The sequence below is a fragment of the Colletotrichum godetiae genome (assembly GCF_030913485.1).
Source record: "Colletotrichum godetiae strain CBS 193.32 chromosome Unknown BDP55scaffold_12, whole genome shotgun sequence".
Classification (NCBI taxonomy): domain Eukaryota; kingdom Fungi; phylum Ascomycota; class Sordariomycetes; order Glomerellales; family Glomerellaceae; genus Colletotrichum; species Colletotrichum godetiae.
In genome coordinates this window covers 230,924-251,425 of record NW_026851260.1, presented here as the reverse complement: position 1 = coordinate 251,425, position 20,502 = coordinate 230,924, and the positions used below count along the sequence as shown (strand labels likewise).

The window sequence follows — 20,502 nt, the reverse complement described above, 5'->3', positions numbered from 1 at the left end:
TGACGCGGTGGCAGATGCAACGGGTCTGATGCATTTGGCATTTAGGCTTGTGCGACGTTGCCGTTCCGTTTCCGTCGTTCAGTGATTCTGGCCCTTGCGTCTTTTCGTGAGGGGCAACATTCGACCCCTACCCTATGAAGCACTCATCCGCGAGCAAACACCAACGCAGTCGCTCCCCGAACGCGGCGAGCAGGACCATGAAAGAATCACGAGCCAGAATCATTCTGTAGTACACGTTGGCGTTTATTGATCCTCTCGATTTGGGGCGAGGACACCTCTAGATTGCCGTGTAAGTGCAAGTTAGGGACTGTGGTGCTGCCTTGGCGGGATCGCCAGTCCGAATTTGAATGCCTTCAAGCACCGCATGAAAATGGTCAACATTCACCGGGTCACCCGAGCACATAGTCCATCGTGCTAAACGAGGAAGTTACGTTGCAGGTAGGTAGGTACTTACCTCACGACCCTACCTTATGGTCAGGTAAGGCAGGCACGAGGTGAGGCCGGTCACACAGCCGTCCCTTCCTTCCTTCCATCCCAAATGACAGACCGCCAACCACCGTCCGTCGAGAGCTCCTTCCCCCTTCACCCGTGGACCTTTACACCGGAAAAACTACTCCAGCCCGTCTACCCATAATCACTGAGTTGGCAGTGCGACTTTTCTCTTGTTCGCTGATTCACTTTGGAGGAATACCGTCTCGTAACCCACCTCCAAGCTTCTCATCGTCACTCATTTACCACACTTCCATTTTGCTTCATCTCTCGTCATTACCATCGCTATCGTCATCGCAGTCACTGCTTCGACGGTGGTACACAACCCATAGACCCTTGACTGTGTCATACTTTTCCTTTGCTTCTCACTCATCACGCCGGTTGATTTGTTCAACAAGGAAAATGTCGTCAACCGCCAACATGAGCGTCTTCATTTCTGCCAGAGAGGTGAAGATGTGCCCGATCGGCTCATACCACTACACTTGCCAAGGTTTCGAGGGTTGCTGCCAGGTGAACCCTTGTGGCGATGGCCGATGTCTGGATGAGTTCAACCCTTACTTGACTGCGACGGAGCTCCAGGCCCAGAAAACCATCGCATCTGTCGCTGCGCCGGTCTTGGTCTCTCCCACTGCATCTTCGTCGAAGGCGACCTCTACTACCACTGACAAGAAGGTCCAGACTTCGACCTCCTCCGGAAGTCCGGCTACTACCTTCAGCACGCCCGAGCCCACCGAAACCGGAGGTATTTGGCTCACTGACGATGGCGGTTCTGTTTCTACTGTCACCTCCGACGATCCCACTGGAACTCCATTCTTCGTTTCTCCCTACACTTACACTTCAACTATCCCCGTTGAGACCCAGGCCGTCGACGCTTCGGCTCCTGCCCTGGCGGTCAAGTCTGATCAACATGACCTCCCGGTCGCTGCGCAGGCTGGCATCGCTGTCTCTGCCTTGGTCGTGATCTGCATGGTTATTGCTGCCTACTTTCTCTGCACCAAGCAGAGAAAGAAGCTCAGAAATCGAGAGTCCATCAGCTCCATGAGCAGAGACGGACGCAAGCACAGTTCCGAGGGCGAGATCAGCCAGCCGGCCATGACTACCAATTCGTTCTGCCCCGAGGAGGTCTTTTCCCCCTACGGAAGTAAGCTGCTTTCTACTGTCCGCTATTGCATAAGAGAAAGGAAGCTGACAACTCACAGGACGTTACGAAGAGCCTCAAACCCGCTTCAACCGAGTCAATGATCAGAGTGCCAGCCGAATGATGAATCACCCGGTCAGTCTCGATACCCGCGAGTCGATGTCTACGCGGATGCCGGCGGTGCCGCCGACGCCTTCTCCTGCGATGTTTCCCGGCACATTCAGAGCTACCACGGCCAGTCCTGACTTCTTGTCTCGCACCACGACCGCAACTCCCGATCTGGGCTATCGCACGGCCAATTCCACTCCTGACTTCACGTCCCGTATGACGACCCCAGACTACATGTCTCGGCTGGGCACTGCCACCCCTGAGCTCCATGGCCCCCCTCAGCAAGCAGCCATTGCTGAGCTGGCCTCTCCTGGTCTGCCGAAGGTTGTCGAGATCCATAGCAGTCGCAGCGGCTTACAGAAGTACAAGCCGTACTGCCCGAACGGCGGCTCACTCTACCCTGTTGCGGAGACCACTCCCAGCTACCTCACCGGTACTCTGAACGCCACGGAGCATGAGTGTTCGCAGGGCAGATATGTGACTAGTTGGTCAAAGTGGGATTCTCCTACCTGAGAGAACTTCGACTGATACTGCTTGATATCTTGAGGTTTGGTTCTGGTTCTAAGGAAAGGAAAGGAAATGGCTTCGGCTTTCGGCTTTTGGCAGGCGTTGACGATACCCAGGCTTGCTTTTCGGATACGTGGTTTGCCTGACCTTGCTGGTTCTTGTCAGAGTACATTCAACGCACAATTGGGATGGTTCAAATGGAAATGCAACAAATGGAAATGCGATTAGAAATTGAGATCAAAGGTCACCCATAGCTAGGCCTATTAATGGTTATCTCTACTCCGCTCAATGAAGAAACGGATTATGCAGCTCACCCTGCTACTACGAGTAGTGCCTACCTAAGTTTGTTAGTAATTAGTGAGTGCCTTGAACAACTGTCTTTCGAAGACCATTGCATCGTTTTATGAGTTCGGATGTGATCTCTTTTTGCCGAATTCATGGGTATTTGGTATTCAACACATACTTAAAGACAATCTGATCCCCTTCCGATTTACGCCAAACATGCAGTTTGTACTTCTCGCGCAGAAGCACTTCCATAGCCGTTTCACTTTCTCTCCTCGCCCTTAAACCTTGGGCCATGCAGACTCCCTAGTTTTCAACCGCTGGGAAGTGTCATGGGCAACGAAAGAAGGGTGGCTTTATTGGGATTACCCAGCTCCTGACACCCTTCCGTTTCTGCCTCTGTCCAGCTGCGGTGCAATTCGTCAACGGTTAAGCCCGTCATCTGCTCTGGAGCTTGCTGATCTCGTCGAGAAGTATTTGGAGGTCATCGTCGGAGATTTTGTCTTGTAGGGACGGAATGAGTGTCTTGGCTTCCTCGGCCGTTTCGCAGCAAAGCGACCCTGAAGAAGGCAAAATCCAGTTAGCATGTGCTTCTGACCCGGTGAGCAGGCAAGTGGAGAGTGTATGGGCGCGGACCTATTTGTGCACGCTCGAATTTGGCGAGCTGCTTGTGTGCGGAGAGCAGTCGTTCGACGGCCTCGACGTTCTCTTTCTGGCGGAATCGGGAGAAGGCGTCGAGGTAGTTGAGAGTCTGTGTCAACATCCTATAGAGAGAGGAAAGCGATCCAGTCAGCCGCCTGAGAGGCACAAAGAAGAGCGGCAGCAGCCATGAAAACGAAGAGCATTGCTGAAAGAGCGAGTCGTCATTATGAACTGGACGTACTCGGTCTCGTTAATGTTCTTGCGATCCATCTTGCGCTTGGTCACGAGCGCGTTGATGACGAGTGATGCTTCAGACAACGTGAGCGTGTCGACGTGTTGGAATTCGCCGAGGTTGAGGATGGACGATGCCTCTTCGCTGCCCGGGGGAGGGGGCTTCGGGCGCGAGGTGGGAGCGTGATGCGACATCTTTGGAGTCTTCGCGACTCGTGGTCGTTAATTCGGGGGATGGGAGTTGGAAACTGTTTTACAGTTCGCGCTGGTCAGGTATCGGAGCGTCAACCCTTTTGCCGTGAGAGCTGGTGTCGCGTCGATTGGGGGGGGGTTTGGACGAGGCGAATGGAGTCGCGGGGGGTTGTAGTGGGAGCAAGCCGTTGTCGGCGAAAGCTGTAGGTAAGAAAAAGGTGGGTTGTAGATGAGGCTGAGAATTTCCCAAAGGCGGGTGCTATGTCTTGGGAATGCCCACCCCTGGTGCTTGCTTGCCTTGTCGCCCAGGGCAGGAAGGTCAGGTCGGGGTCCCACTGAGCGCGCCTCGCAATGTCTATGGGGCTAGCGCAGGCACCAGAAGGGGGGCGTTTGTCCAGGGGACCTTGGTGTGGATTTAGCGACTCGTGTGCACGAAGAGGGTGAGGTGTACGGAAGGTACCTACCTGCCTGGGCTGGGCTGCTGCCAGGAAGAAGACCGGTACGAGGTACCGGCTCCCTCACCCACATCTCCTAAGCTAACCTGAGGCCAGATGGGGATATCGAGAGCGACTGTATGAGTGCATGCTTCAGATATCGCATCGATGAGAACACTCTCAAATCATTACCATATTTCCCTTTTCAAAGAGTCATCAGCTGTGAGCTGGTTCGACTACTGAAACTATGTACACAACCCCCTGACCCGAAGTGAACAAGGCCGCTCACTGACCTCGGCGACAGGACCGTATTCTCGCTCATCGTGATCAACAAGGCCGGAGGCTTGATCTACAACCGCACATTTCACGAGGGCGGTCTCAACCAGCTAACGACGAATGACTATCTTGTCTTGGCAGGAACATTTCACGGGTGAGAACACATATGCCCTTGACCGTTCATACCAAGAGGGAAATGCTTACGCAACGTTCAAAAGCGTCCATGCCATCACCGCCCGTCTCAACCCTCTGATGAGCCGGCAAGATGCCGCGGCCGCAGCAACAGCAGCCAGCGTGACCGCGGCAGGCGGGATACCAGCACGGCCTGAGCCGCCAACGGGACTAGAGGTTATGGAGACGGAGAACTTCAGGCTGCAGTGCTTCACCACCATGACGGGTACAAAGTTCCTACTCTTCACCGATACAACTCAGACCAACATCGACGTAACGCTTCGGAGGATATACGACCTGTACAGCGATTATGTCATGAAGAACCCGTTTTATCAGCTCGAAATGCCGATCCGCTGCGAAATGTTTGAACGGAAATTATTATCATACATTCGGGAGATCAACAATCGATAGGTTCAGAGCAACGTCGCCACGGACGATAGACAGAGCGATGGTGAGGATGATTCAAGGGAGTCTAATTTCGTTTGGTTTGGGTAAAGCTCATTGCGAGACGGCGTTTGTGGGAGTCAGAGGCCCTTCTATTGAGCAGCATGTTCCTGTAGGACCAAGCCAATATTCTATTTTACATACTCGAGGTAGTGATCAGGCAAAGAACGAGTAAGACGATTCGAAAGCAGCTGTTTACGAAGTGTCCATCGAGTCGTCATCCTTCTTGTCCTTCTTCTTGCTTGACTCGCCATCCTTGCCAAGGAGGGGCGCACCCTCGCCCTCCTCCTTGATGTCTTCAAGAGATCCCTTCTGACCGGACTCGGCTTCCTCGCGCGCCTTCTTCTCCTGCCGTGCCTTCTCGTCTTCCATACTCATGCGAAGCGCAAGTGCCAGCTCAGGGTCCATGGCAGGGTCGAAGTCGAACTCGCCAAAGTTGCCGCCTCCGCCGCCGCTTTCCATGCCACTGCCACCACCACCGCCTCCACCGCTTCCGCCAGCATTGTCTCCAAGAAGGATCGGGCTCGAGATAAGCTGGTCGCTGAGAAGCTTGCTGCTTGGGGGGATGACGACGAGGTTGGAGCCCTCACCACCCTTGACGGTCTCGTTGAATGCTTGCAGCTTCTTCTGCGTGTCGTCGTCGTCCAGGTCACCGAACAGTACGAAATCGACCGAAACGTTGCCCTTCTTCATCTTCTTAGCCAACTGAACTAGCTTCTTCTCGTCCTCCTCGATGGGCGAGCAAACGAAGACGATTATCCGTTGTCGTTGGGACTTGTTCTGACGGTGCTTGAGGGCAAGCTGAGAGACACATTAGCAAAAGGCCAGATGGTCAAATTAGCAGCGGTTATACTAACGCCGGCAACTTGGATGCCAGTAGCCAGGTGTGATGTTCCCTTGATCTTGGTCTTCGTACGGTGCAATCCGTCCAAGATCTTGCCCTGATCTGTCGTTAGGGTGACCAACACCTCAGGGCCCTTGCCACCCATGCTCATCAAGCCGACCGAAGACTCAGGGTTTCCATTTGTGATAGTCTGGAAGATAACATTGACGGCGTCGGCTTGGGAATCGTATCTTGTGGGTTGGTAGTCACCGTTGCGACTGCTTTCGCTGTTGTCTACAACGACCATCACCGCTTCGAGGACCATCTTGACGGTTCGGGCGGGGCACCGACGTGTATTGCGGGAGGGAGGATTCTTTGTGGAGTTTGTGCAATTTGAATGCTTTTTGATGTCGTCGTCGGGGTTGAAATTGCTTAAGCGTTTGAGGATGGCGATGTTGATCGGGCGAGCTTCGGATGGGGAAGGGAAGCTTGATGTTCGACGTGGGTTAAGATAGGTAGGCAGGCAGGGTGTGAGAGCTCCTGCGTAAGGCAGTTCAGCCTGGTGACGCTGGTTGCGTAAGACATGGGTAGAGGTACCTGATAGTCCCCGTAATCGTGGCCTACTTGTAAGTATCGAGACTCAGGACCAGGCGCCTTGACAAAACACCGTATCGGGAAGTAGTACTGTGCAAATATGAGCCGGTCAAAGCGAGTTACAAGGATATATCACTGTCGTTGCCGCCGGAGTTTAGTAACTGACACAGGGCCTTGTAGGCTTGCTCAGTTACAGGTCCCATCTGGTCTAAGCCCCCACGCATCTCGCCTTGCAAATTGCTACCAGCACAGGTATCGGAAAAACATGCTTTCTCTTTTTCCAAAGTTTCTTGCTAGGTCAAGGAGATAATAAAAGAGTACCTCAATGTCAAACTTGCACTGAAAACTACGAGTACGGTTATGAACAGTTCATTGAAATATACACAGGGCCATGAACCGTGGTTGCCAACTTGATGTGGGACCCATTGCGATCCATGAATGGCCGGGACTAGCCAAGCTTCCATTGGCTTAGGTAAGGGTCTTGCCCGCTGTCACGTTTGTTTACTTTCTAGAGCACTAGCCACTCATAACAGAGCCTCCGCCCCATCATTCTTAGCTCCATCAACTTTCACGCTCCCGTCGCGATCAGGCACGTCGGTCCAGCGCCAAACGCTCTCACCCACAACGACTCGTAACTTTCAGCAGACGAAATGCCTTCAGCGCGATCGAACAAGAGAAGCTCAGATGAGATGGAGCAGCAACCCACGATGACACAGAGACAAATGGTTTCGGCGAAGGCTAGCACGCCTCCCATGCTAAGCAGCAGCCCGAGCAAGCGGCAAAGGCTTGGAATCTCCCTGGAGCAAAAACAGGCAATCATCGATAACCTGCAATTGGAGAGTAAGGAAAAATCCTCTTGGTCTTTACCGCATCGTCTCACGATTTCACAGTCACAGATCGCGCTAGGCGACTGCGCGCACAATACAACCAGCAGGCACAAACCCTTCGATCACGAATCCAGATGCGCGTCAACCGCGTTCCCAGAGCTATGCTAAAGATGACCATGGCCGACTTGGTAGCTAGAGCCGTCGAGCAGCAGAAACGTCTTGAGGCCGTTTCGCGGCCGCCACCTGTTCCCGAGAAGGACTTCCCTCTACGGGGAAGCCCGCATAAGCTGGCTCCGCCGGCGCGCTCTGCTAAGCGACTGAGGTTTGTGTCCATGAGAAACAATGGTATTTTGCTTTACTAACACGCTATGTTAGTGATGCTATCGCAGGTGGAGACAAGGAGAACGAGCAGATCCTCAACCCTAAGAAGAAGCACCGCGCTGCCCCAGCCCCATTGAGTTCGTCGCAAGTCTTGTCGCCCACCTCATCCAACACCCGATCGCTGGCACGCGAGCGGCCGCCTTCCTCGCCATCGAAATCCTCGCAGATTGCGCGACCGACATCCTCTCCCGTTAAGCAACATAATAGCGCCCGATCAGCCCTGTCGAGCATGGTGGAGAAGGCAAAGAAGACGAGTCGCACAGCTCCTTCGCGTCCTTTGAATGCATCGACGGCCAGCTCGAATGCATCAGCGCCTGCACCTGCCACAGGAACGGCAGCCCCCACACGAACGCGACGAGCCAACACAACCACGGCATCTAAAGCACCGTCACGGCCTGGTACGCGGACGGGCAAGCGAGTCAGCGACTCTAGTGAGGGCAGCACTGGAACAGTTGTCAAGAAGACAGCAGCGGGAGCACCCGCGAAGAGAACTGTGATGAGCACAATTAGAAAGGGTGTTGGGGCTGCAACCGCCAGGAAGCCCGCTGCGCCCAAGTCGGCTCCGGCATCTGCGGCGGGTACCACCAGGGTACTACGAAAAAGGGGTTAGCTCCTCAGTGATCTAAAGGAGCAACCATTGATTGTTTGAGGCTATCACTTTCATGGCGGGGCTGTTGCTGAGCGTACTTGGGCATAATCACTATGGGTTGGATTTTTACGGCGTATTGGGAATAATGACAGGAACATGATGACGGCTAGGCATACTTCAATTGATGGATTACGCCATTCAGGCTCAAGCTGTCGGGGCAGCCTTTTTCTTCTTATCCTCGACCAGCTCAATGTTATCCTCGGGTATCTCCTTGTACTTTTCCAACAAAAACTCCTCGATCTCGTCACTGACGTCTCCCTGGACAACAATCTCCTCACTGCCGCTTGGGGTCTTCGTAACGGACGAGCCGGTCGCGAACTTCTTTCCAAACTCCTTGGCGACCTTCTTCAACTCCAGACCGAATGACTCGAGACCGGAGACCGAAGTCACGTACTTTCTCTTGTTGCGCTCGATTCGCTTGATAGTGACCATGCTGTTGGCCAACTTGTCGGCTTGTTTGGCCTCCGCAGCTTCGGCCTTGGCGGCCTTCTTCTGTGCGTCTTTGGCGGCTCGCTTTTGGGCGTCGACGGAAAGAGATGCGGTTGCTTGCTCAAGGGCCTCTAGAGGTCATGTTGTGAGTATCTCATCCAAGTGGCTTGGGGATGCGGGACCTCATACCTGCTGACCAGATTCTCGCATAGAGGTCGGGATGCTTCTTCTCCAGCCAGTCCTGGCACTTCTTCACGGTGCCTCCATACTCACAGTACTAAACCGAGGAGGGTTTCAATGAGTATTCCGAAGGTTTGCGACGTTTTGATTAACTAGAACATACCTCTGGGGGGAGAGTGCAGACTAGACGTAGGGCGACAAGTCAATATTCGCGCCTTGAGTACTTGTATTTTCTGGGAGTCAGGTTTGGGCGTCTTTACTTACCACCACAGTAGGTTACGTGGCGGCCTTGAGGCTCACCAGAGGTTTCTGACTTGTCATTGTCGGCCATCACGATCTGAAAGAGCCGGTCTTGACAGGAGAGGGATCGCTTGGAAAGGATGTGAAGCGGAGGAATCAAATACGTAGGGAACGCGTGCCTCTCTCTTCGCTCTTCCAAGGACGGCCGACTGCGGGGTTGATTTCGATGGCGGGGCAATGCATGAACTGCCACAGCAGACCACCTCATCTTTGCTGCTTAGGTAACTGATGTGGCTGGTGTGCTGTCAGAGGGGCAAGCATGCATAGCTCCAGCCACAAGTTAGTTGACTGCCGCCGACCACGCTGCCGCTCTCAAAGTCAAGCTCCAACTCGCTTCCCTCCAACTACCATCCCCACAGACATCACCAACAAGACGCGAACTCGGCATGCAAGTGATTCAACCTGCATCAACACCCCCGCCGCTCGCCGTTCGCATTCGGTGATGGATTCCTCCGCTTCTTCTCAAGGTGTGGTCACCGCCTCTACACCTGGCGGGACTGAGGCCGGACATCATGGCATGAGAACGTTGACGCCCAAGTCTGAGCTCGGCGCACGCTGCTTCAACGGATCGAGCAGTCAAGACCGATAATTCACCAGATTCTTGCATGAAGAGACGGTATGAGCTCCATGCGACGGTCAATAGTTTGTTCTCCGCAAGGCCAGCTCAGAGACCTTTTCAACCCCAAGATGTAGCTTGTCAAGTGACCAGCCACCCAATCGAGGTCGCTTCTAAGCGCCCGCCCAGCGCCTGTCATTATCATTGGTCGGTGGCACGATAGTTCTGCATCCCCAAGCAGGCTTGCTCCCACCTTCCCGCCTCCCGTCTTCGCGCGCGCCAGCCAGTCGACGCCGTGGATGCTCACAAAGGCCATGTTCCTCTTCCATGTGCTTAAATTAGATTCTCTTCCTTGTGTGCCCATTGGCCAGAAGACTTATTCGTTGCTCGATGGGTTAATCTTTTGGGACGGGGATGTGTTCGTCGTCTCCTCATCACTGCCTCCCATGCGCCGGTAGCACATCCCCATTCGGGCCAATGCAGTGTGTGCAGCAGGCGCGCTGCATTGAAAGTGCTACCTGTCGACTGCAATACGTCGGTCCAAAGATGCTGTGCTGTCCGTCTTGGGTGCGCATCTCACCGTTCCGTCGTGCGTTTGTGTGTGCGCATAACGTGTTCGTACTTCGCAACCCACTCGCGCGACCTACTAGTTAGCCGCCTCCCGCCCATGCTACGGATGATGAGCAAGGCCTCATCAGAGTATATCACTTGGCCCTGGCCAACCGCCGAGCCTCCTCTATTCCTCCCCTTTCCTTTTCTCATCTCTTTCTCCGCGTCATTGCTGTTTGCAAACCAACATTTGAAGGCTTCGTTGATCGAGGCAGCCTGTCGTTTACACGATTTCTCTAATACCATTTCATATTAACATTCACCAAGCAACGACGCCGGCCGTCTTACGACCAAAGCTGTTTTTACACCCAACGTCGCATTTTGCCTATATTTATACCGTTACAGCACATAGGAACCGCAAGTCTATATCAGGATATCTGACTGCATAGGGAAAAATGGCTGAGATTATTCACTTACCCTCATCAACATACAGACCTCCCTCCCCTTCGCAGGCTCGGAGGCAGGGGAGGTCACTTAATACTATAATGGAGGAGGAGAGCGAGGATGTACAGTATGCCACCGACAAAAGGCAGCTTAGGAGTCAAACCTCAAACCTCAACATTGAGGCCTGGCTATCGCCCCTGAGCGACCACTTTCCCACACCAAGAGGCTTCCACTTCCTCTCCGCTCCCATCTTGCCCTCATCACCCTCGACTGTATCTGCCGATGAAAGCAGCTCCCCCTCGACATCCTCAAACCCGTGGAACAACAACCGATCAAGCGTCATGACTGATGTCACCGAGTTCGACGACCTGTACGATGTCACCGATGAGGATGAGCCGACCTCGCTGCGCCGAGTACCATCCCGCAAGGCCTCCGTGAGGCGGCGCAACTCTGGTCGCAATGAGATGGCCAAGCAGAACGCCACTGGTGCTCGCAGAGCTTTACCTCCTCTCGTTATTCCTGGCGCTAGGAACACGTCTACGGATGATTGGTCTGCTGCCAGTCTCAAGAAGACTCTCGCATCACCAGTGCCACCAACACCGCCAACCCGCGTCGAGATGTCTCCCCAGGTCTTCTCATTCATGCAAGCGAAGCAGGCTCAAGAGATCCCGACTATTTCAGCACCACCATCACTCGATGGAAGTCTAACCTCAGAGCAGTTGGCACACATGTCAGCGCCGCCAACCCCCATCATCGGTAGCGACAATGGCAAGGACGAGGACTGGTCAGGCGTGCGACTGCAACCCGGCGCGTTGGCAACCCTGCACGCCCTCTCTGGTGATAATGACAGCTTGCACGAGCACGATCATGATCACTCGGACCAGGTCCTCGAGATTCCTCAAGAGCCCATCCCCGAGATGCGCCAACAGCCTCTGCGCCTGTTCACCAATATCCGTCCCGAAGTACCGCGCTCGGCCGTCCTCACCCCCAACTCCCGCCGTCAGTCTCTGGCCGACCTTACCAAGCTCGACATCCCTTCTCCTGGCGGTTTCTTCTCCGGACTTTCCCCTAGGACAAGAACGACCTGGCACATGCCGGCAGCGACCATCGAGGATGTGGTGCCGCCAACTTCAACCACCGCCGAGCAGTTCTACCGCTGCCCGTGGAACATGGACGCCTCGGTGCCCCCAGTACCGTCAGCACCCGCCAAGCTCATCATCAACGATGCAGCGGAGGATTTCTACCGCAGCTCGGTTCCTTCATCTTCCGCGATTGTGGAGCAAATCATCGAGGTGGACGATGGGGAGATGGATGAAGATGACATGCCAACTGCCAGGCCCATAGTCCCTGCCAATGCTTCGAGCTCATCGGTAACGCTTGCTGAGCCGACCTCCCCTGATGCTGAAGACGTACCGACAGAGATCTTGACGGTCTACGACCCCGAGTACGCTCGCAAGCAGCAGGAAGTTACCCTCTCAAACCTGGATCGCACCGAGCTCTGGCTCAGGGCCCAGCGCGCATACCTGAAGCCCGTTGAGGCTGAGGAGACTGAGGAAGACAGCAGCCTCGACACCATCCCCGAGGCCACCGACGAGGAAGTCGAGAACTTCCCCGAGCAAGAGATCCCTGCTTCACTGCCGAGGAAGAAGATGGTCCGCTTCTCCGAGGTCGTCTCCAAGACCGACATCCCCCGCCGTCTGCCCTCCAAGCTCTCCAGACAGGAGTCAGCGTACTACCGCGCTTTCCAGGACTACGTCGTTCGCTCGAGCAAGCAGGACGTCTTCGTCCATCAGCTCCCCCGCTTCGAGGCCCTCCAGGCCCAGCGCGTATGCCTCCGCGAGTTCCACCGCAACCAGCTGCTCGGCAAATACCAGCTCAGCGTCGTGCCCCAGTCCGCCAAGAAGCGCCTCAGCGCAAACGTGGCCCGCGGCGACGACATCCTCCACGACGACCCCGAGAAGCTACGCCGCGAAAAGGAGCACGAGGCCATGTCCCAGATGGCCATGCCCACCTGGCACGTCGCCGCCATGAAGATGCTCAACGGCGGCAAGCTCATCTCCGCCCCCGTTGCCAAGCGCCTCGGGCGCCTCTCACGCATGGCACCCGGCCGCGACGGCGTTGCCCGCGACAGAGCCCGCATCCTCGACCTCGGAGGCCAGTCTGCCTGCGACTGGGCCTGGCACTGCGCCCTCCAGTACCCCAACACCAAGATCTACACCGTCACCACAAAGACGATCCGCCAGCTGTCCAACTCCAACGTCCGCGGCCCGCCCAACCACCGCCAGGTCGCCGTCGAGCGCCTGACCCGCCTGCCCTTCAAGGACGACCAGTTCGACCTCATCTCGGCGCGCGAGCTGCACAGCATCCTCAAGTTCGTCGGCGAGAACGGCGAGGACGAGTGGGAGACATGCCTGAGGGAGTGTATGCGGGTCCTCAAGCCCGGCGGCTACCTCGAATTCTCGGTCCTCGACTCGGACATCATGAACGCCGGGCCCATGGGCCTCGCAAAGAGCGTTGAGTTCGGCTTCGACCTCAAGACCCTGGGCTACGACCCCAACCCGACAAAAATGTTCCTCGGCCGCCTCTCGCGTGCGGGCTTCGACGAGGTCCGCCGCGCATGGATGTGCCTCCCTATGGGCGCGCGCCCCCAATCGCAGCAGCAGCCGCAGAAGCCTTTACCCTCACTGCCGTCTCTCGCCGTACGGGAGAACTCCAACGGCGAGGAAGTCCGGACTGTGACGATGGAGGCTATGGTCACCGGCAGCACGGACGGTGTCGCCAACGTCACGGGCATCGTCGGCGGCTGGAGCTGGGAGCGCTGGCTTTTGCGGTGCGAGATGGAAAAGGTCAGCGGCGAGCTGCGGCTCGCGGACACGGTGACGGCCGGCGCGGCAATGAGGGAGGCCGGCAAGAGTGTCGAGGGCGTCGCTGCCATTGTCGAGGAGGGACGAGGATGCGGCGCCGGGTGGCGGATGTTGAACGGTTATGCGAGGAAGCCCAAGACTGGCACGGGACTCATCTCTGTTGGTTTTGAGGTTTGAAAAAGGCTCGCAAAGAGGTCGAGTTGAGACATCTCTCTCACTCACTCTCCCTATCTTACATATATATATGTATATATATATATACTACACCCCTATTTCCCTTTGTCTTCCCTCAGTGTTACTTTTATCCCCCCTTTCTTTTGTTCAAACGCAACGATAGCAGGACGGGATATGAGCAAGGAAGCGACGGAATATCAAGTACATGGTCATGGAAACGTATGTGCATATGGGCTGTAATGAACTTTGGGGCGACGCGCGGCTGCGGTCAACAGGCGCTGGAGGCTTGTGCATGGGAACGGAGATACCAGTGGTTGACTAGACATCGAGCACTTTGAACAGGCTTGTTCTGGTAGCTAAATGATACTTTGAGCTTTGATCAGCAACCTCGTTTTTTGCCTTCCAACGCAATGTGCTCCATGAGATGTTCACTCGACCCTTTCCCATAACAGACAAGTACATCCAAAGTCAGGACGGTAAATATCTGAGAGGAAATGCCTCCGGCAGGATGGTTGTTGTCAAATAATCAGGCCACCAGGGACCTTTGGTATCGTTTCATTAATAAGTTAAGCTGTATCGAAAAGTATTGCAAACCTGGGGTATTTGGGGAAAGATGATTCCAGCCTATACATGACACATGAGCAAAAGCAACGCCCCATCTACCCAACTCCAAATCGTCGCTATGGGTTGGTATCCATCTTTTCGCCTACAGGCGACCCGGTCTGTATGTTGATGGTATCATTGTCGCCTAGTCGTTCCCTTTCTTCCACACCTGACACTGAAGGCAACACCGAGGAGTCCCTAGGCGTCTTGGCCGACATCGGCACGATGACGTTAAGAACGCAGTCGTCAAGATGCTCGTAGAACTCCTGGGCTGTTCCGAAGTAACTCTGGCAGATTGAGCACTTGGCACCGTCTCCTCGGACGTTGCCAGATCCGCTGATGATGAGCTTCCGGCTGTTGGGAGGCGTCTGCTCGACATTGTGCACCGAAGTGAGATGTCGCTTGAACACGTCGGCACGATTGAACGCCTTCTCGTATGCAGTGCCCATCCCTGGACAGAACGGACAAACCATTGTCCCTTTGTAGTGCGTCAGTGCATGTCGATTCTTGTCGTACTTGCGTGCGAATCCTTTCGTGTGGTACTCGCATGTCTCTATTGGGCACTTTTCCGGACGTTCTTCCTGATGCGTAAGCATGTGTGCTGCAAGATCCTTGAAAACGCGGCCGCAGTCTGGGTGAGGACACCGAGTTCGATTATCAAGAGTCTTGCTTGATGGGCTGCTCATCTGAGAAGACACCATTGATTCAGCGGGAGCTATCATTAATGGAACGGACGGCGGTGCTGCCGCTAGCATCGTTGGGCCGAACGTAGGAGATCGCGCAGGCGGCGGCGGAGGCGGCACCTGTGTGAAGTACTCAAGCGGCTGTTTATAATCGGCCTCTTCCCCTCCACTGGAATCGTCCTGGTCCTGAATATCGACAGATTGGCGCACCTCTCTCATCCAATCCTTGAGAATGGTCATGGGTGGCCAGTCTCCACTAGCTTTCCCACCTCTGTGCGGGTTGAAATGTGCTCTCCGGAGATGCGCCGCCGCATTGTAGTAGGCCCCGTATCGTTTCTGTGTCACACACGCTTTACATTTTGCAAGTGGTATGACAGGCTGCGGTAACGTCGGGCTATAACTGTCTGGCTCAGTGCACACCCAGCGCCTCACCAGTGAAGCGTGTTTGGCATCGGTATGCCTACGGAGTTCGTGTTCACCCCTAAACCCTTCAGGGTACTCGTTGCACTTAATACAGTAGACTCGACGTAACGGAGGCCGCTGATATGTAGGGCGCCCTCTACCGCCTGAAAGCGGGGACTCCAAGGGCCTCAAAGGGCCTCGGGGAAACGTTGGACTCTCTCCAACGGTATGTCTGCGGCCTAAAGGATCTATTCCCTGGGGCGAAGTAAGGTAATCTGGGCCGATCGCAGCGGTAAAGGGGTCTCGGTCTGATAGCGGTGCCGGGTTCGGGATCCAGGGATCGCCCAAAGCTCGAGGGTCGTGCATAGGACGTCTAGGTTCTTCGCCGGGTTTGGCGATGGGCGGAAGAACGAACATGCTGGTACGTGCTGGGACTCTTTGCCTGAGGAACCCGTTGAATGTAGCTGCGCCTTCCACGTTGCCATCTCCAAGATGTATCAAGAAATCCTTGGAAGAAGCATAACCCTGCTGACCCCATATGTCGTTTCGCATTATCATGTACAGGGAATCCATGATGGCTCTGTCTCGTTCGTCAAGATCCACAGTCTGTTCATCGAGTAACATGGGCCCGGAACTAGTAAAGAGCGTGACAAGCAGCTTGTAAACGCTATTCATAGCATGCGGACCGCCTGTTCCCCTCCACGTTGGAGGAGTTTGTGATGAAAGGCGTCTCGGTAAGTAAGAGGCAATGTCCACCAAGATCGTACGCACAACACTAAAAATGCAAAGTGCAATAAACACCGCGGACCAGCTCTTCAGATCCTGTGGCCCCTTCTTGACGGTGGCACGCTCAAATGCCTGGAGAAATTGCGCCATGCAGTTGTAGAGCAAACGATAGTGAGCATCTTGATCGACCTCATCAGTAAACAGGGGTCGATGGGGCGGGCCTCCGTCCAGGCGAATCGAGGGTTCCGGTTGTTGAAGGTCCCAGAATATGACCTCTCGCAGCAATAATTTCGCCCGATATAACACTGGAAAAACTGCTTCCTCCATCTCTCTCGTGGCCGCAATTAGGCCGCTCGTCTTCAGAAGGTGAAGAAAGTTGTATGCAGTTCCTCCGCCATTCCAACTCGCGGTGAGGATATTCAAGATCGGGGGTGGCCGATCGATCGTTTCTCTAGAGTAACTTGAAAGCGTAGAGTTAGCTAAAGGAAGATTTGCAAGTTCTTCCGTCCACCAGAACCCGTCATCAAAGTCAAGATTTGATTTGACCGCATGTAGTATGTCCGGTGATATGCGGTAAGTGTTTTCCAGATGCTCGTTCATGCTTCTTCGTTGGGCTAGCGGAGATGTGATCGGAGTCTGTGTTTGTCTTGGAGATACTGGAGCTTACTTGGTTAGACTGGGTCTGTTTCTACTAGAACTCGAATACTGACCTGGGAGCATGATATCCGAGAAGACGTCAAGGGGCCCCCGATGGCAACCGATAGCCTTCCAAAAGTCGCTACTAGGACTAAGTGGCTGGTCGGCGCAATAGTAGCAGGGCTCATTCGAGTCGCACTACCGGGACGTATCAGTAAACCTACATCAACAAGACTGTCAGGGATTATTGTTCTTACCGGTTGTTTTGTCACCATACAGCGCAAACATGGTCCAGAGTCTTGAAGCAACCTGAGCTCACCAATCGACTGGAGACGAGATTGACCGACCCTACTACGTTTCAAAGGGGGAAGCAATGGGTCGACCTCGGAATCAACAGATCCGCGCCCTGGAGCGGAGTATTCGCTGACTAGAGAGTAGGATTGGAGAGTATCGCGTCGTTCTTTCGGCTGGCTTGTTGTCAACGGGGCTAGCTGGGTGCTGGGTGACGGCTTTGGAAGTTGAAGAGCTAACGGCTGTTTTCCTGTCTCAGGCCCCCATGGTCGCAATGTCTGGTACTCGGGAAAAGAAATCGGCGGTGTGTTGCCGACTGACATGCCCGAGTCACGGTGGGGGTGTAAGGTATGCTCTCGAGCATGATTGTCTCGTTCGTCCTTGTTGTGGAAACCATAGATGTAGTGTATGCAGCGTTCGTCCCAGCACTTGAAAGAGGACGTAGATCGAGACGACGGCGACAGGCTCTCCCTCGTCTTCCACCCGCGGACTACCGGGTCGTGACCCTCGAGATTACGGTCCAACCAAGCTGCATAGCCAGTCGGCGCCTCGTCATACAGAGATCTCTTGAGGGCATCAACCATGTTTGGATGTAGCAGATCGTGCCCTGGAACCAAGATTAGAAATCGGCTGTGAGCCAAAGTTTGGGCAGAATGGGAACAACTCACCTTGCTCTAGGCAAGCCGTTTCTATGCACTCGCATCGGTACTGCAATGACCTGGCCTCCTCAAACTCAGAATTGACTGGTATGCCGGCAGAAATATCTAAGAGCATTAGTCGGACGATTGAGAGGTAGAACAGCCAAGAATTTACGGTGATGTTCAGAGTAGGCTTGCAAAACCCGCAACTTATGGCGGAGCATGTCAAGCTCTAACTTGGCATTGAGACCATATTTTGCGGGCAGTAAGGCAGCAAGTCTTGCCTGGATCTCGGCCTGCTGATCGAGAAGTTGTCGGATGGCGCTATCGAGGCCGGGATCGGTGAGGTCGGCCGCCATTCCTCCCGGGCCACAAGGGCGTCCTCCTCCCACCAACGACGACGTCGACAATGTGGGCGTGCTCGAGAGTTGTGATCAGTAAGGCGCAAGGAGATGTTACACAAGCAGACATGAGTTGTCGTCTGTCCTGCTTTTCGAAAAGCCCTTTCGTTTACACGTCGATGTGCCCGGGGCGAGGCGAGTGCATCAGATACGAGCTTTAGAGGCCCAATTCACGCCGTGGCTCAAATACTCTCGAGTTGTAGGCGCAATGTGCATATCATTAGTCGTTGAGAAGGCGACTCGGGGTGACGCTATCGTTGTTTTTGGCGTTGCTTTTTGTTGGTGGATTTACCGCGGGCGTTTTTTGTGTAAGGTTGAAATGGACTGGGCATGTATGAGGTGGCCGGGCTCATGCTATTTCTAAACGATTGATCGATGGGTGCCGGTCAGTATCTTGCATGCCGTTGCTCGCTTTTGTTCCCGGTGCCCGCAGATCTTTCTCTGTCTTTGGCGGATTCGAGTTATTTCCAATTTTTTTTTTGCCTCATTCCCACCAGGGGTGGTTCGTCAGGATCGAGCGAGGTGATGTAAGGTACAACAGGCGAGACTTGCGCAGCTTGTTTGGATGAGCGGGACCCTTGATCGAGTTTCCATTCCAGTTCCAGGTCTAGCTCCAGGTTCAGATCTAGCTCCTGTATCCAGCTCCAATCCACAAGTGGCTGAGATCTCGGCGTGAGAAAGATGGTGGTGGTAACGGTAGTGCTGTTGCTGATATGCGGTCTCCGGTTTTGTTTCCGATGCAAGCTTGGTCCTCACTGCCGCTCAGATTTCCGTCTCTTTTCTGGGCCGACCTTGGAGGAAGAAACACAATGCACAGGCGAGACGAAGAAGAGGAGAAGAGCAAGAAGAAGGATGATGCAGAGAGATGGTGAGGAAATGGACAGGCCCGAAAGATTTCAGGGCAGCAATATCGGTACGGTGGGTTTGAGGGTCGGATTTTGGCGGGAATGGTCTGGATAGCGAGTGAGCGCACCGTACCCGATCGCGGTGCTGGTGTGCTCCTCCCTCATTGGGGAGTCAGGACCTTTTATTGCCTTAGTACGAGGCCAGGGTTCATTTGGGGAAGTGGGGCTATCGTGGCTAACGGTCTTGTAAGGTAGATTAGCAGATATGGAGCAGAGCAGCGCGACGGCGAGCAAGCTGCAAGACTCAAAAGAGCAGCAGGGCAAGGGTGGAGAGAGGGTGAGTGAGAGAGGGAGAGAGGCGACGTGACGCTGGTGTCCCGTCGGGAGACAGAAAAAAGGGACCCCAGCTGGGTTCCAATCTGGACCTTGCAATGGAAGAGGGGGGTGTGTGGTTTGATTACAAAAGTGAGAAACGGTGCCACAGGGGAGACTGGTTAAACGGTGGACAACGGATAATGTTATTATTGCTGGCCCGGCCTGACAGATGGCAGGGACACCGTGACAGAGGCTGACAGAGAGCAAGAGATGATGAGAAGGCAAGAGGGAGAAGAGCAACAGAAGAAAAAAAGAAAGAGGCTGGATGCACCCACTTTACACACAGCATGGTAGTTGGGGAACGAGGATGGGGACGAGGAAGAGGACGAGGAGGAAGAAGATGAAGAATGAGACGGGTGAAGAGCAGCGACAGGTCCGGCCAGGATGTAGCAGGGTGCTCTTGCCTTGCCGCTTTGCGCAAGCAAGCAATTGGACAGAGCAAGGTACTTCGTCCACAACACACCTCACTTACCTAAGTACCTCCTCCTTACCTCAACTTACCTTGGGGCCTTGGGTAAAGCGTAAGGTAGGTAGCTGACAGATATGGTTGGCTGTCAAGTAAGCAACGGCACGTTGAGATATCCAAGGCCTGGAGGGATTATGGATGCTGATTATGGAGATGGGTACCTTATGGATATGATGATAGAATACCTCTAGCCAGGAATTCAGGAAGGTCAGCTACCTCGCCTCGCTTCTTTCATGTGTTGCTATTGCTAATAGTTTGTTTTTTTCCCATGTCCACTTTGCACCTTCTCCTGGTTCTTCTCCTTCCTATGTAAGGTACTTTACTCCTTGCTCTTTCCTCACATCCACACTTCGGCCCCTTCCCCCAAACATCGACAGAATGCATGTCACTCGAGGCTCGAAGCAGGTATTTCCAAACCAAGTACGGGTACTCCGTACCAGTAGGCGATACTGGCCCTCACGAGTCACCTCAGCTTGCCCTGTTCCATCAGGTAAGGGGCTGTGTGCTGTGGATGTCGACTTTGGCCCAAAGATCTCACTGATACCCGCAATGATTGTGACCAAATCTCCAACTTGTACCAGTCAACGTTTGCCTCCTGCCGGCCCTGACTCCGTACGAAGTATCCGTAGAGCCCTTCAGCAACTTTCCTCGCCTCTTTACGAAAACTTCCCTCTTTTCAACCTACCCCTCCTCTCCGCTTCTTCTCATCCCTCACACACTACCTACTGTCCGCCGCTTGGAATAACCCTAAT

At 54.3% G+C, this 20,502-nt stretch overlaps 8 protein-coding genes across 8 annotated transcripts; 4 read left to right on the top strand and 4 right to left on the bottom strand.

The window, feature by feature from the left end:
* Positions 1 to 942: 942 nt before the first annotated feature.
* Positions 943 to 2,248, top strand: BDP55DRAFT_692343 (uncharacterized protein; the record flags this gene model as incomplete). Its single annotated transcript, XM_060577107.1, has 2 exons — positions 943 to 1,630; positions 1,689 to 2,248. The coding sequence occupies 2 exons, from the start codon at positions 943 to 945 to the stop codon at positions 2,246 to 2,248; spliced, it is 1,248 nt and encodes a 415-aa protein (XP_060431895.1).
* A 714-nt stretch (positions 2,249 to 2,962) lies between these two features.
* BDP55DRAFT_524197 (RNA polymerase Rpb4) lies at positions 2,963 to 3,574 on the bottom strand (the record flags this gene model as incomplete). The annotated part of the gene is made up of 3 exons (XM_060567796.1): positions 2,963 to 3,084; positions 3,161 to 3,288; positions 3,408 to 3,574. Coding segments are annotated over 3 exons (417 nt in total), but the record flags the coding sequence as incomplete, so codon positions are not given.
* A 521-nt stretch (positions 3,575 to 4,095) lies between these two features.
* Positions 4,096 to 4,995, top strand: BDP55DRAFT_59952 (sybindin-like family protein). The gene is made up of 3 exons (XM_060571034.1): positions 4,096 to 4,272; positions 4,328 to 4,453; positions 4,518 to 4,995. Coding segments are annotated over exons 1-3 (492 nt in total). The 5' UTR covers positions 4,096 to 4,270; the 3' UTR covers positions 4,882 to 4,995.
* Positions 4,996 to 6,380, bottom strand: BDP55DRAFT_59945 (von Willebrand factor type A domain-containing protein). Its single transcript, XM_060571033.1, has 3 exons — positions 6,335 to 6,380; positions 5,772 to 6,277; positions 4,996 to 5,715 (listed from the first exon to the last, which is right to left on the bottom strand). The coding sequence occupies exons 2-3, from the start codon at positions 6,060 to 6,062 to the stop codon at positions 5,110 to 5,112; spliced, it is 897 nt and encodes a 298-aa protein (XP_060431892.1). The 5' UTR covers positions 6,063 to 6,277; positions 6,335 to 6,380; the 3' UTR covers positions 4,996 to 5,109.
* Positions 6,381 to 7,038: 658 nt separating this feature from the next.
* On the top strand, positions 7,039 to 8,149 carry BDP55DRAFT_726585 (Borealin N terminal-domain-containing protein; the record flags this gene model as incomplete). Its single annotated transcript, XM_060579167.1, has 3 exons — positions 7,039 to 7,171; positions 7,222 to 7,480; positions 7,534 to 8,149. 3 exons carry the CDS (start codon positions 7,039 to 7,041, stop codon positions 8,147 to 8,149), a joined length of 1,008 nt encoding a protein of 335 aa, XP_060431891.1.
* Positions 8,150 to 8,332: 183 nt separating this feature from the next.
* BDP55DRAFT_548002 (translation machinery-associated protein 22) lies at positions 8,333 to 9,128 on the bottom strand (the record flags this gene model as incomplete). The annotated part of the gene is made up of 4 exons (XM_060568800.1): positions 8,333 to 8,748; positions 8,807 to 8,894; positions 8,961 to 8,980; positions 9,062 to 9,128. 4 exons carry the CDS (start codon positions 9,126 to 9,128, stop codon positions 8,333 to 8,335), a joined length of 591 nt encoding a protein of 196 aa, XP_060431890.1.
* Positions 9,129 to 10,747: 1,619 nt separating this feature from the next.
* On the top strand, positions 10,748 to 13,687 carry BDP55DRAFT_692337 (methyltransferase domain-containing protein; the record flags this gene model as incomplete). Its single annotated transcript, XM_060577106.1, has 1 exon — positions 10,748 to 13,687. One exon carries the CDS (start codon positions 10,748 to 10,750, stop codon positions 13,685 to 13,687), a length of 2,940 nt encoding a protein of 979 aa, XP_060431889.1.
* Positions 13,688 to 14,364: 677 nt separating this feature from the next.
* BDP55DRAFT_629801 (zinc finger protein) lies at positions 14,365 to 18,022 on the bottom strand (the record flags this gene model as incomplete). Its single annotated transcript, XM_060572066.1, has 5 exons — positions 14,365 to 16,754; positions 16,809 to 16,932; positions 16,992 to 17,632; positions 17,694 to 17,789; positions 17,839 to 18,022. The coding sequence occupies 5 exons, from the start codon at positions 18,020 to 18,022 to the stop codon at positions 14,365 to 14,367; spliced, it is 3,435 nt and encodes a 1,144-aa protein (XP_060431888.1).
* Positions 18,023 to 20,502: the final 2,480 nt, after the last annotated feature.